Source organism: Dryobates pubescens, chromosome 12, assembly GCF_014839835.1.
Source record: "Dryobates pubescens isolate bDryPub1 chromosome 12, bDryPub1.pri, whole genome shotgun sequence".
NCBI classification, from domain to species: Eukaryota; Metazoa; Chordata; class Aves; order Piciformes; family Picidae; genus Dryobates; species Dryobates pubescens.
In genome coordinates this window covers 11,690,466-11,705,552 of record NC_071623.1, presented here as the reverse complement: position 1 = coordinate 11,705,552, position 15,087 = coordinate 11,690,466, and the positions used below count along the sequence as shown (strand labels likewise).

At 36.4% G+C, this 15,087-nt stretch overlaps 1 protein-coding gene across 6 annotated transcripts in view; it reads left to right on the top strand.

Moving 5' to 3' along the window:
• The window catches only part of DMD (dystrophin), a 1,125,431-nt gene that overhangs the window by 422,918 nt on the left and 687,426 nt on the right, over positions 1-15,087 (top strand). For all 6 annotated transcript variants that reach the window (XM_054165808.1, XM_054165807.1, XM_054165806.1 and 3 more), the window contains 3 exons: positions 2,203-2,290; positions 11,079-11,320; positions 12,886-13,066. In XM_054165808.1, coding sequence (XP_054021783.1) covers positions 2,203-2,290; positions 11,079-11,320; positions 12,886-13,066 — 511 coding nt within the window. The remainder of the gene's footprint in view (positions 1-2,202; positions 2,291-11,078; positions 11,321-12,885; positions 13,067-15,087) is intronic.

Below are 15,087 nucleotides of genomic sequence, written 5' to 3'. Positions count from 1 at the left end.
GAAGATTTTATTTACTTAGAAAAACTATGAATAATTAATACAACAATCTTGTACTCCTGGGTATGTATACCCCCCTTTGTATATATTAAAGCTATGTTTAAGGATTCAAAATATTGCATCCTTAATTCTTCTCTAAATATCCTCTATGTATTTTATTTATGCAAAATTGTATTATTGAAAGCATGTGATAGAAGCTTTGGCTTATTGTTAGAAAGCTTGCTGTTTAATCATTTCTATTTGAACAAAGAAATGGTGGTTACAAGTAGGCTGCAGAAATGTGTGAATTTAACTTAAAAGCTTCCCTTCGTGGAGGGAAGTTTTCCAGGAACCTGCTTCTTATTAAATTGGAGAAGCTTTAAGCATCACTCTTGAAAAATTACTTTAGAGTTTATTCAAGGTGTTTATATTAATTCCTCTTAAGGATAGCAATCCATTTGAAAAATAGCATTTTCAAACATAAGTGTATAAGATTATTTTACTAAATACTTTCCTAAACACCAGCTTGAGGTTTCTTTCCAATTGTTAGGAACCTTTTAGCCTGAAAAGTGAAGTCACACAGAATATACCTTGAGTGTGGAAACAAAGAAAGTGATCTGGAAGCCTGGTAGGATCAACCAGTTTAGGAAGCCATAACAAGGGTTGTATCTTGTCTTTTTAATATGTACCATGTGGCATATCTGTGTTCAGTTCTAGGAACCACAGTATAAAAAAGACATTGAGGTTCTGGAAGGTGTCTAGAGAAGAGCAAAAAAGCTGGTGAGGGGTTTGGAGGGCATGTCATAAGAGGAGCAGCTGAGGGAACTGAGGTTGTTTAGTGTGGAGAAGGGAAGGCTAAGGGGAGATATCACTACTCTCTACAGCTACTTGAAAGGAGGTTGCAGTGAGCCTGTGTTGGTCTCTTCTCTCAAGTAACTAGTGATTGGATGAGAGGAAATGGGCTTTAGATGTGCCAGGGGAGATTTAGTAGGTATTAGGAAAAAATTCTTTACTAGGAGACTGGGGAGTCATTGACACAGGCTGCCCAGGGAGGTGGTGAAGTCGCCCAAGAAGCATGTATGTGTGGCACTTCAGGATATGGTTTAGTGGTCATGGTCATTGGGTTACAGCTGGACTTGATAACCTTAAAGGTCTTTTCCACTGTTAATGATTCTATGATATCATTTCATATGTGTGCATCTGCTGCAGTAAAGTCAGGGACTGATTTATTGGAGACTATGTTGGTCAGAAACTCTGGGAGGTGTATAGCCTGTTTTACTTTTGGTAACAAACTTAGCTTTAGCCCCATGCCGCTTCTTTGAGCTTCTGATTTAGAACTTCTAAACTGCAATTAAATTCTACAACTATTAGTTTAAAATGAAGAGGATGACTTCTTGAAGTTCATTGAGAGACAGCATCAAGGGACTGTACGATCTAAAATTCTTTTACTTTCCATCGGTATTACTACCAACTGAAAATGCAATTAGAAACATAGATTCCTACTGTATCCTGAAACTTTAAAAGCTGCCCTTTTGTAGTCTTTAGCAGCTTTTCTGAGTGCAAGCCTGAACAAGGGTGAGAAATTTTTGAGTACAGTAAAGTGAATTGAGAGTATGAGATAGAATATGTATCTAGAATCCTATGTTAATTCTGCAGTTAACTCTCATTCTTACTTTGTAGCTCATATATAGTTGTCTGCTATATATATTCATATGTTTTTTAGATAGCTAATTTAATATGCATTTTGCAAGTTGTAGGGGTTGGGTCTGGGGTTTTGTTTTGCAATCAAATGGTATACATGCTCAATAATGTAGTATGATACGAAACCCTGTGATGTTGTTAACACACTCGATTCTTGCTGCTATCATAAGAAATAAGCAAATCTAATTCTTCCAGAAGGAATTTCTGTTGAACAAATATTTTTTATTCTGAAACATTGGGCTTTGAATTGCTCTTAATTTGTTTGTCTTTTATATGGCTGTAAAATTCTGACATGTATCGTTTGTCAGCTCTGTTGTGTTCTGATGCTCAGTTTGTGTATTTGCCTTCGTGACTGTCTTCCTGATGGTATGTGTTATTTACAGCTTTCATTGCAAATCAAGAGGCTGGCAGGGCAATGTGACAGGTTAAATGATCTCAAGAAATCAGAAGATATTCCTGAGATTAATTTTTATTTTTCTTCAAAATCCCTCTGTTGAAATACTCACCTTTCCTGTCATGCTGCAGGCCATCCAACGAGAAAAGCCTGAGAAGTACAGAAAACTGCAAGATGCCAGCAGATCAGCTGAGGCCCTGGTGGAACAGATGGTGAATGGTAATTACATGGGAGTTGATTTAGATAATCTTCTTAGGGATTTGAAAAATGCACAGGTTCATGTTTATCACGAGAATTATATTAACAAATGCTGTTGAAATTGAACAGTAAAATAATATTGCCTTATATTTTTTTATTATTTGATTGTTAAATCTGTTAATTAGAAAAGAGAAAAAAGCCTTGCCGCTTAGTACCGTGAAAAGAAATATATGTGAAACTTGTTCACAGTAATGAACTGTATGCATGTGTGTGCAGACTTCAGTTGTAATCTTATTTTCTGAGTATGCTAAGCTTTTAAAGAGTTAGAAAGTTCCAAAAAGGCATTGCTCTGAACAGTGAAAAATGTGCTTTCTGATTTATTATAAAATCCATGTTTTGTACTACACATATCGCTGTAATGTCCTGTGTCATAGAAAATACAAACCATTTCTTGGTTTTTGGAAGAGGCTAGCATTTGGCTTTTCAAATATAACAAATGTGAAAGATTATACAACTCATTACTGATTTAAAAAAAAAATAAAAAAATCTGTTATGTCATTCTTTTAAACTTTTGCGTATCTTTAGGAGAAAAACGAAAACCAAAGAAAGGTAGATGGAAGTAGAATTGTGAGTTATTCCATTGTCCTTGATATTAAAGAATGTCTGACTCTGCAATAAAATATTAAACACAGGCCAACGTCTCTCATACTAATATGCCAGGAATACAGATATGGAATGTACTAAGCTTCATAAGATATATTTTTCTATTCAATTGTTATAATGAAGAACCAAGTATGGAATTGCTAAAAATAAAAGGCATTGAGTTTGAGGTAGTAACTGGCCAAGCTAAGCTTATTTCAGGGAACCCTAAGACTATCTTGCTTAAGTGTGAAAATGCAATATTTTAAAGGTGACCATATTTAATGTGTGGGATATATTTAATTATCATTACCACAACAGCTGTTGCAAAGGTCCCCTTCTCAGGCTGAAGGGAATCTGGTAACATCTGCACCCTCTTTGAAATCATTTTGGCAGTTTTTCAAGGCTGATCATAATCTGTCAAAAATTTTTGGACACGTTTCCTGCTTGGGCGAACTGGTTGTACATGACTTCTAAGGCAGTATTGGAAATTTGTGGTTGTTATTTTGAGTGGAATCTCTTGAGGGCACATTTAGCAGTGCCCCACTCTTTTTTTCAGGAAAATGCAGAGTTGCATATCCAGAATTGCAGCCTCATTTTCTTTAGTGAATATAGTACTTTCTGGTAAATAATTTCAGTTTTAGTTGCAGAACTCAGTAACATATTATATATTACTTTTCTAGTACTGTCCTACCATGCCTTCTAGCAAGCAGATTGACATTCTCTCTTAAATATTTTCATGTGTTTCTTCTTTTCTGTTCAAAAAAGGATTGGACATGGCACTTGAAGCCATGGTTTAATTAGTCATGAGGTGTTAGTTATTAGGTAATAGGTTGGACTTGATGATCTCTGAGGTCTTTTCCAACCTGGTTGATTCTATGATTCTGTTCTATGATTCTCAAAGTTCTTTTTTCTTCTTTAGTTTAAGGGTCCATGCTTATTCATGATTTATAGATGATGTGTTCTTGACTGTGGCTAGATGAGCATAGAAATATGTCCAATTTTGCCCAAATCACATGGGATTGTCCTGCAATTGGGATGCAAGCACAATGTAGACTAGCTAAGCCAGAATATCTTCATCTGTTTCTTACCAACTGCTCTGACCTCCGCATCATGTCACATATTGTGGTAGCCTTGGTAGCAATACTGTTCTAAAAAAGATGAGAATGGAGAGTCTTTTTTTCTCAGGATTTTAAGGAAGAAACAATTCCTTTGAGAAGATAAACACTTCCTCTGGGCTTGTAGCCTAAAATGTTGTAGGATTTTCAGCCACTTCACTGCTGCACAAACAATTTGTAGAATAGGGGTTGTTAAGCCTGTAGAAGAGAAAGCTCTGGGGAGACCTAATAATGGCCTTCCAGTAACTGAAGGGAGCCTACAAAACAGAGAAAGACTGTTTCTAAAGGCCTGTAATGATAAGACGAGGGTCAATGGCTTCAAACTAGAGAAGAGTAGATCTAGATTAAATTCCAGGAGCAAGTTCTTTACTAAGAAGGTATTGGAACACTGGAATGGTTTGCCTCAGGAGGTAGTTGAGGCCCCATTCCTGGAGATATTCAGGGTGAAGCTTGACAAAGCCTTGGGCAACCTGATCTAGTTGAGGATGTCTCTGCTGACTGCAGAGACAGTTGGACTAGATGACCTTTGGAGGTTCCTTCCAGCACAGCCCATTCTATGAATAGCATATGAAATGGATAAGTAATTAGATAATCACTACCACATGCGAGCAGTAGACAGTAGAATTAAGTAAATAACATAAGTTGAGGGGAACTGTAAGAGGATTTTAGCTAGGTGTTCATAATACCTTGAATAAAGAGGAATTTATCTGCTATGGTCAACCTTTTCTCTTTAAAATACAAGAAATTTTCTGTTTACCTTTTCTTACAAATCATGATCTAATGCAATTACAATTCATGGGATAATATCTAAATTGATATTGAACTAAAAGCTGTGTAAAAAAACCAAACCAATAAATTGAAACCTGCAAACTGTAATAAAGTAATGTAGCTTTATACTTTCCGTAGTAATTCAGCTAAGTTTCCTCATTCTTTGTGTGGATTGTGGAAATTAATTTGGGACATACAGTCTTTGCCTCTGTGGTTTGGGGCTTTGTTTTTTTGCTTGTTTTGATTACCTGATTCACCAAGGACAAGAGACAAAGAAATAACATATGAAAGGTTTTAATAATACTCAACAGCACAGGCTGACAATGCTTATGTACTTTCCTCTTCTAATACTGAAATACCTTTCCATGGCATGGGAAGAAAATGGAATTTATGTGCCTTTATGGATTTGTGGGAGGCATGCAGTTTAACACATAGTGGAGAGAAGATGTACTATGTAATCTTGGATGAAAAACCTTTTTAACTATCACAATTTACAAATAATAAATGGTGATTTATATTCTCTGTGGTATACTGTATGGTACTTTTTTAGGGAAACCAGTCAGACTGTTATTCATTTGCAGCATAATCTGTAGTTAAAAGACTGAGCAAAGCAAACAGATTTAAGGCATATGTCAATTATAAAGTCAAATAATGATAATATCTGAATTATTATTTTTTTACTAACTATGTATCAATTGTATCTGGACAAATTATGATTATATTCTTAAGATCCCAGTTATGCCATTAGTGAATTCTTGTCTTTACTTCTACAAAAGAGGTGCTCACAACCATGATTCTGAATGTGACAGATGAAGAGCATAAAAAATGTGAAGGCCTCTGATGGATTATAAAACAGAGTTCAGAATGGTGGTGCATGTAATTGTTGTATCATTTATATTTATGTTCTTGCTTTTATTTTTACTGTGGTATGATAGGGGAATAAGCAAAATGTAGGATTTAAATTCTGGATAATCTTGGATTGGTTTATTTAGGGTTTCCTTTATTTGATTCTTTAGCATGGAGGACTATATTTTGAGGAAATGTACTTCTATAGGGCATTATTGCTGCCTTATGTAAATGCTTTCAGCCATCTGCCCGGGATCACAGAATGTTAGGGGTTGGAAAGGACCTCTGGAGATCTTTGAGTCCAACCCCCCCGCCAGAGCAGGACCATAGAATCTAGTGCAGGGTCACATAGGAACACATGCAAATGGGTTTTGAAAATCTCCAGAGAAGGAGATTCCACAACCCTTCTGGGGAGCCGGTTCCAGTTCTCTGTGACCCTTACAGTAAAGAAGTTCTTCCTCATGTTGAAATAGCAAACAAAATTATGAACAAATTGTCAACAAAATATTTTGCATTAGGAAGAGCTGCCATCTCTGTGATCTGAGGGGCCTCTCCTTGCCCTGCTTTTAAAGATGTTTCATTGATTATATTCAATGAAAACTTACATCTTCTCTTTACCAGTGCTCCTAGGAAAATTTTCTATTCTGTTTTTATTTACTGAATTTTGTTCTAAAATAGAATAATAAATCTGTTGAGTGAAGCAGTTTAGCACTTCTAGTAGACACCTGACTATTATATTAGTTTAGAATAAAAGAGAGAGAACATCAAAATGAATACTTAGGGAACTTTGATAGGCAGCATTGAAGCAAATACAAATGAATTAGGTGTGATAAACCATGCAAATGTTAAGTGCCACTGCTTGGTGGAAGAAAAGATATTATCTTGTGAGTTACTATTTCACACACATGAGTTGAAAGGTGTAAAACTCACAGATAATACTACATTATTCTATGATAAATGCATTTAGTAAGATCTACTTCATATTAGGTGGCAATTTCAAAGTACTTGCAAGTAAGGTGCTGCAACATTACAAATATTCAGACACAATTTGTTATGCACAGTATGCAAGGTAATAAAATTAATGGATGCACTTCAGATAATCTTTTTCCTTTGGGTAGAGAATATTTATTCACTGATTATAGCAGAAATTTTAGAATATGAAACATAAAAAGATTACTAGATACAATTCCTAAAATAATATTATTTCACCAGAGAATGGGACTTACATTTTTTTTTCTGCACTGGCTTGTCAAATTTTGGTATGCCTTACAGCCATGAGTGAAGTAGAGTAAGGGCATTGATGTGAACATCGTGAATGAAAGCTAGCGGTTGCTGAAGTTGCTGAACATAATGAAGAAATCAGTAATTATCATGGAAAAACGTTTCAAATTTTTTATTTATACCAGTTCAGTGAACAAATAAAAACATGAAAATTATGCCCTCATTTTATCAATGACTCAAATAGTTACTAATTTGTCATTTCCAATAAGATGAAGGACTACCTCTCTCCCAAATAAGACAAAATTCTGACTAATTTGACCAAATTATTTCAACTGCAGGTAATGGCCATGTTCTTACATCGCTCTGGAAGTGACATACTGACATCTGATAGGCAACTTTGAGTTACCTGAACAAACTGTGGATTAAGAGACATTTAAAAATGCATTCTGTGGAGATTTTCAGATGAGTGTTTTTTTCCAGTAGGATATTTGGTTGCCTAATAGAGGTGTAACTCTGAAATCTTTCACCAATTATGGCTCCACACGCTTCAATCTTGTACTGTCCACTTCCATTATATGAAACCATTTCTATGTTCATCTCTGCACTTAGGGAACTGCATTTAGACTCAAAATTTAGATATTAAAGAAAAGGCTTGAAGAAAATAGAGTAATATTGGATATTTTCACATTTAATGTTGTGTTGAGGGATATATAAGTGCAAAGAAGAAAAGAGGATCTGGTAAATCTAGATTTTCATCTGAAGCCTTGAAGAAAATATTGCAGTGAAAAGCATGATTATGTAAAAGGAATCTATGACACCACTTACCCTGGTAATCATTATTTTGCCAAGGGGTACTTTGGAGAGTGTGGCAGTTGAAATGAAAGGAAAGGAGGTGTACATAAAAGTGTGTGGGTTAATTTTATCTTTATAGCTACTCTGACAAACTCATAGGCAGAGTCTTCCAGGTTCAGAGGTAATCAGAGACAGACACAACAGCAGAGATACCTGCTCTTTGCCATGAGTATACAGCATTTTTATAACTGAAGTCACAACTAGACCAAAGCAGTTGTTGAAATATAGCACAGTTAAAGGCCTCTCTTCTATTTATGTGTTTGTTCTTGCTGTCAGAAAGATTCAGTATCAATGTGCCTGGTCATCTTTGAATAATGTTATTTAGACATGCTATGCCATTCAGATTTATGTCACCTCTTCAAGTGTCACCCTCTGTCCATTAGACATTGCACTTCAAGAAAATGTGGTTATGCATACCACATTTCCAGGCTGCAAACACATGCACACAAAAGACCAGATCACTGGTGAATTTTGTTAAGATGTGTCAAAACACTGGTTACCTCTTTATGCTTTAAGCTTCATTTTATACCCTTGCTCAGCTTTTAAACTGTGCTATGCAGTTACTGGAATATAATGTATATGTATAGCCACTCCAGCCTCCACCCTTGACATTATCTCCTGGTAGGACTGGGCTTCCTATTTTTCTACATTTTTTGCTTGTACTTTATAATATCATGAACAATTTGCTTGGCTAGGGCAGCATTCCAGAAACACAAAATGTCCAGGGAACCAGTATCAGGTACTGCACAGTCTGTTTCCAAGTGACTCTGAACAGAGTAGCCCTGATCTGAATTCAGAATAGGATTTGCCAGAGAACTCTGGTGACTTGCAACAGACGTGATCCTAGGTTAGTGTTTAGTATGGTTTGTCATATAGCATTATAATAATTCCTTAGAAAATTTTATTATAAAAAAATTTCCTTTTTTTTTTTAATGTGACTGTAATTAGGATTTAATTAAATTGCACATGAACTTTGATACGCTTTCTGCCTGATAAAGAAGTTTTCCTACACATTGGGAGTATAGTTTACAAACAAGATAAACCATATTGACAGCATTTAAAAAATCACAGAGGTATAACACTGAAGGCTTTTTATCTCCTTTGCTTTTATATTTGTTTTCAAGAAATTAAAAAAAAAATAACTAAATTTGGTTATTTTTGATAAAAACATGACTGCTGCTTTACTGGTTAATTAGTATATGACTAAGTGGCAATGTTACTAAAAATATCCTTCAGCATATAACATTGCTCAATGTATTAAGAAGTTTATTAATTTTAAAGCCAATATTTATCCTGCTGATATGTGTATCATTGCATATCATGCCAGTAAGAGATTAAGGATTATAGTTAAACTTTCACTGAAAAACAAATGAGAAGCTTAATTTAATTTTGGAATAATTATAAATCTTATTGTAAGACCCCCTTTACTTATCTTTGATATGCATTGCCTTACTTCCTTCACAGAGTATATGGAGCTCTTTTACCTTTAAGTAGGTCTAATTTTTTCTTTCATAAGCTTTAACTGAAGCATTATTACTGAAGATAGAAAAAGACAAACAGTATCGGAAAAGAAAAAAACCTTGTGTGAATATAATCATAGAAAAGTGTCCCTCTGGTTTCCTAGCTCTCAGACTTTCTGTAGTATCTACTGAAGGTCAGTGCTGAACACATGGGACTGGCTTGTTTTGATCTGATCATGTGTTTATGTCTTAGTGCTTATGATATTTCTAAAATAACATGTTATGCAGAACTGGAGTAGGGAGGTGATTGTCCCCTTGTATTTGGCATTACTGAGGCCACACCCTGAGTATTGTGTTCAGTTTTGGGCACCTTAATATAAGAGAAATATTGAGGTGCTGAAGTGAGTGAAGAGGAGGGCAAGGAAGCTGCGGAAGGGCCTGGAGTATAAATCTTATGAAGAGTTATGAAGAAGCAGGGGCTGTTTAGTTTGAAAAAGAGGAGGCTGAGGGGAGACTTCATTGCTGTCTACAGCTATCTGTGGAGATGCTGGAGAGGCTGGTGCTGGTCTCTTCTCACAGGTAATTAGTGATAGAACAAGAAAGAACAGTCTCAAGCTGTGACTGGATGGGTTTAGACTGGACATTAGGGAAGGAAAAAAAAAAATCACAGAAAGAGTGGTCAAGCTGCCCAGGGAGGAGGTTGAGTCACCAACCCTGGATGAATGTAAAAGTTTTAGGTATGGTTTAGGGGGGAACTTTGTAGAGCAGGGTTATTGGTTGGACTTTATGATCCCAAGGGTCTTTTCCACCCTGAATGTTTCTGTGATTCTGTGAATTTAAGAGTTGGATTATTGGAAACATCAAAATAACTGTGGAATACAGTCCCCATTCATTTAAATCTGCCTTATAGTATAAAAGAAAATCTTGTACATCAAAATCTAATTACAGTCCAGACAGTTTTCAAAATCCAACTGCCAGGCATTTTCTTATTCCTTACAGCAGTTTTAATTAGCTTTATGTGTTGTATCTCCACTTTCCCTTTCCCATTCTTGCTTTTTAACACATTTTATAATTCATTCCCATAGCAAGAAATGTACCCTTGCAAGAACTTAAAATAGTTTTTAAATGCTTTCTTCACTAATGTATAACATCTGTATGTTGAGGGCTGTGGTGGTTTGAGCCTTAAGTGGGATTTAAGAGTTCAGATAGGTGGGCAAGACTGAGAATCCCTCCCCGGCTCCCCCTCCCACCCTCCCTCTTAAAAAAAGAAGAAAAGAAAGGGGGATAAGGGGGAAAAAAAGAGGAGGTAAATCTACTGAGAAATAATTTGGAGTTGGTTTGGAAGTAAAGAGGTAAAATTTTCTTTAAACAAAATATATATATAACATTCAAAGGAAGGGTTCACAAGGGTAAGGCACAAGGATAGATAAGGAGAATATATATACAAAACCAATAGTCCTTTGAAGATGCAGCAGGGAGAAAGGCCAGGCCTGACCATGTGGCAGAGAACTAGGAAGCCAGCAGCGACTCTCTTAGTCCTTTCATCCCGACAAGGCAGAAGTGAAAGAGAGCAAATGGCTGCAGTGTCTTCCTTTTTATATACTTGCTGAATAGGGAGGGGGAATGGAACTGACTAACTCAGTTTCCCAGGGCAAAAAACCCCCTCTGGAGAGAGCAAGGCTTTCAAAACCCCTCCCCACCCCCACACCCCCCCACTCTGCTTTCCGGATGGGCGTAACCCATCACAAGGACTGTTAGTTGATGATAAATTATTAACTGGATTTATGAGCTCTCCAATACAGAAATTAAATTATTGTATTATTTTGTCTTTTCTTTTTCCCTTACTTTCTTCTTTCCCTTTTCTTCGTGACATTTAAGTGCTGTCTTCTCTTGCTTTCTTTCTAGAGGGTCTGAATGCTGACAACATTAGACAAGCCTCGGAGCAGCTGAAGAGCCGCTGGATTGAGTTCTGTCAGTTGCTGAGTGAAAGACTGGCATGGCTGGAGTACCAGAATAACATCATTGACTTCTACTCCCAGCTACAGCAACTGGAGCAGACAGTGATTACTGCAGAAAACTGGCTGAAAGCACAACCCACACCAGCAACAGATCCTTCTGTAGTTAAAGCTCAGTTGGAAAAATGCAAGGTTAGAGTCTTTTTCAAGTTTTCTATGATACTGTACTTCATAGTTGTTCCAACAGCAGGCCAGATTACGACATACCTGATTTCAATATCAAAGTGGAAAATGAACTCCTTATCTTTCCAGTCTAGTTAATGAAAACATTTATTTGGGAAGAAGAAAGACTGGTAAAGAAATTATGAGGTAATAGAACCTAGCATATGGATGTAAATCTCTGTCCTGAATATATCATTATTATTATTATGATACTTAGATATTAAATTCTAGAGAACTATGCCCCTAAAGTATTTTCCCTTTTTTTTTTCTTTTAAATTTTTTTGGTTTGCTTTTGTTTGCTGTATATATTTATCTACTTTCTGTAAAAATCTATCTTTGGCTCTTCATGAAGTAGCTGTTACTGTCTTAAGGATTTGGGCCAGAAAATTGTCTTCATGGTCAAGTTTAAAACTCTACCGTTGCAGATCACTTGTTACATACCCTGCATTTTGATGGAGGGTGGATTGTGTAGTCAAATGGAGGAAAAATTTTCTGCCATCACATGAAAAAATTGCAGTAGTTGTACAAAAATGACCATACCAATTCACTTACTATTCTCATTAAATGTTTTCATCTGTCTGCTGCATTGTCATAGAAATTTGCTTCTCTTTCTCTGTGGATGAGGATTACTTACAAGCTAATAATATTTGACAGGAATGCATTGACAAGTAGTCACAAATTTTAAATTGCATGAAATACTTGTAAAAATAGGACTTTATGATATATCTGGGTACAGAAGTTCTCAAACTGAAAACAGTGTTTGAATCCCAAATTTACATCTCTGATATTATTTCTGTTTTCAGGCATTTCCAAGTTGGCATTGTGCTCAGAGGAGTTCTCTGTTTTCTTGCAGAAAGCTTCTCTTAGGATAGATACATTATGTACTGTACATTTGTCTTACTTTCCTCATTTCTTTTTACTTAGTAGTTGCAAATGTTGCAGTGTGCACAATGTTTTCCTGAAGATGTAACAGAACAACTTCATTGTTCTCTACAGCTTCTCGAGGAGGGAAAGTGGGTAGGGAGGTTTTCCCTGGGATCCAGTGCTAGAATGCCTCAAATCTGTCCCATGGGTGGTTTAGAATAGAAATTATGAATAATTTCTTTATTGAGAGTGTGGTCAAATAGCAGAACAGGCTTCCTAGAGAAGTGGTTGGTGCCCTAAACCTGTCAGTTTTTAAGAGACATTTGGACAATGCCCTTAACAATGTGTTTTAGTTTGGTCAGCCCTGAAGTGGTCAGGCCATTGGACTAGATAAACATTGTGTCTAGTCCAGCTGAAATAGCCCCATCCCATCCCATCCCATCCCCAAGTTGTACTGTGTTACTGTGAGGCAGCTGGGAAACACTATCCATCTTCACATCTCCTTTTTTACTTTATAATTTTTGGGACAAGGTTAAAAATGTTGAATCTGTTCTTAGTGTGACTAATGTAGCTGGAAGAAAAAAGTTGTGTAATGTGCATTGAAATTGCCACTATTGATTCAGTTTGTTGAACAGCTTTGTCTTGATGGTTCTTTTTGTTCAAACATGCAGGATGAAATCATTCGAATGTCAACCCTTCAGCCTCAGATTGAACGGCTAAAGTCTCAAAGTCAAGCACTCAAAGAGAAAGAGCAAGGGCCAGTGTTTCTGGATGCTGACCTTGCTGCTTTTACCAGCCATTTCAAACAAATTCTTGGTGACATGCGTGCCAGAGAAAAGCAGCTACAGACCAGTAAGTCTCCATGACTGAAAGACAATTTGCCTGAATAACATGCCAAGCAAACAGATATAATTTTGCTTTCCTACTACTTATTTGATTTTGTCATGCAAAACTGGTAGTAAAATTTACATCTTTTTTTTTTTTTTTTTTCCCCCAATTTCAGAAATTATAGGTGTGTTATAACATAGAATTGTTAGGGTTGGAAGGGACCTCAAGGATCATTAGTTCCACCCCCCACCCCGCCTTCCCCACCATGGGCAAGGACACCTCACACTAGATCAGGTTGCTCAGAGCCATCTCCAGCCTGGCCTTAAAAACCTCCAGTGATGAGGCTTCTACCACCTCGTGGGCAACCTATTCCAGTCTCTCACCACCCTCATGGGGAAGAATATGCATAATTAATAGGAAGACAGTAGTAGGCACACAATTTGGAAGAAAAGGTTACATTCAACGTCGTTCTACCATAAAATCTCTTCTTATTAGTGTGTTTATGGACAGATTCAGTGATTTATTTATTTTTTATTTTTGGCAGCATAAAATTTTGTTCATTTGGGTTTTAAGACAGTGCTGTCTTCCTCTGTCAGTAGAGACAAGAGAGAGTTTGGTTGCAGGAGTGAATCCACTCTAGATTTTTATAAAACAGAAATTTAGCTCCATAAAGCTCATCAAAGAGAGTCCTTACTTTGTAGCATCTAGTTTTTCATACTATATGACTGCTAGTTATAAGAGTATTTGCAATATGTTTATAACAACAATCATTTTTCAGAAGGGGGAAACAGAAAGCTGTCTTTGCTCCTTGTTAAAGTTTGTAGTATGTCGGTGGCCACTGTACACTTTTTGTATTTGTTTAGGAAGTTAAAACATCTGAAAAATAAAAATTTGTTGGTTTGGGGTTTTTTTTGGCAGGGCTGTTTTTTGTTTGTTTGTTTTAAACAACAAGAGATCATTTACCCCTTAAACCATTGATACATCTAAATGATTGTCGTGTTTTGAAATTCGATATAGTGCTAGCTCCTTCTAGTGGATCTTTCTAGCATTTCTTCTAAATTCTTTTATGGAGAAGCTTGGCTATTTTTTTTAACCACACTGTATCATTGCACTGATGTGCTTATTTCAGACATGCATGCACATTCAAACTAAAGAAGAGATAATGCACAGGAGAACTGGAGAAATAAAATGCAAGTGTGCCATAGGAAGTGATGGAAGAATAAGCTGTAGAAATGTAGTATTAAGGAAGGTAAATTTATTCATCGCTCTGAAATCTAAATATAAAATAGATATGATTTTAAAACTGCTAATGCCACACTCTTGTGTATGTTGAAATCATTACACTTCTGCCAACAGGAGAATATGATAAATGTTAGATTCTCTGTGATTTCTTAGTTGGTGGGTTTGCCTCACCTAATTTTACTCTAGTGAGACCTCATAAAGACACCAGCTGGTTAGTCTTACCAGATGAGTAGTGTTCACTTCCTGAATTGTAATGCCATAAAGTGGGGCCTTTGGTAAAGTTCTCTGAAGCTGTAGCTGCTCATTCCCTCTCCATACTGCTGCAACATGCTCCTCCAGTGCCCAGGCCACTCACAGAAGCATCTGTTCTGAGTTGGCAGCATTGAACAGGCTAGGGAGAGTCTTTGAAATTGCTAGAGAACACAATTCCCTGAATCGATGTTTTATGGAGCCCTGGTTATTATTTTATGTGGCTGCTCTGCGTCACAGGTGCTTTATCTCAAACAGTTCATCTGTCAGGATGAGATTGTTTTATCCCATACAGTACATACCTGTAGTGATATTTTAAATGAGTTTTTTTTATGTCAATCATATCTTATCTTTAGGTATTTTATACACACTTTTATCCAAAGTGCTAGCTTCCTTTCACAGTTCTGCTCTAGGTGTGATCAATCATGCTTCCTATGCTGCATTAGGTCTAATCTCATTTCAGGAAAGTCTTAAGAATCAAAAAATATGAAAACTAACTCCAAAGCTGAAGTATGGAAACTTTCACTCTTTTAGTCTGAGTTTCTTCTGCCTTC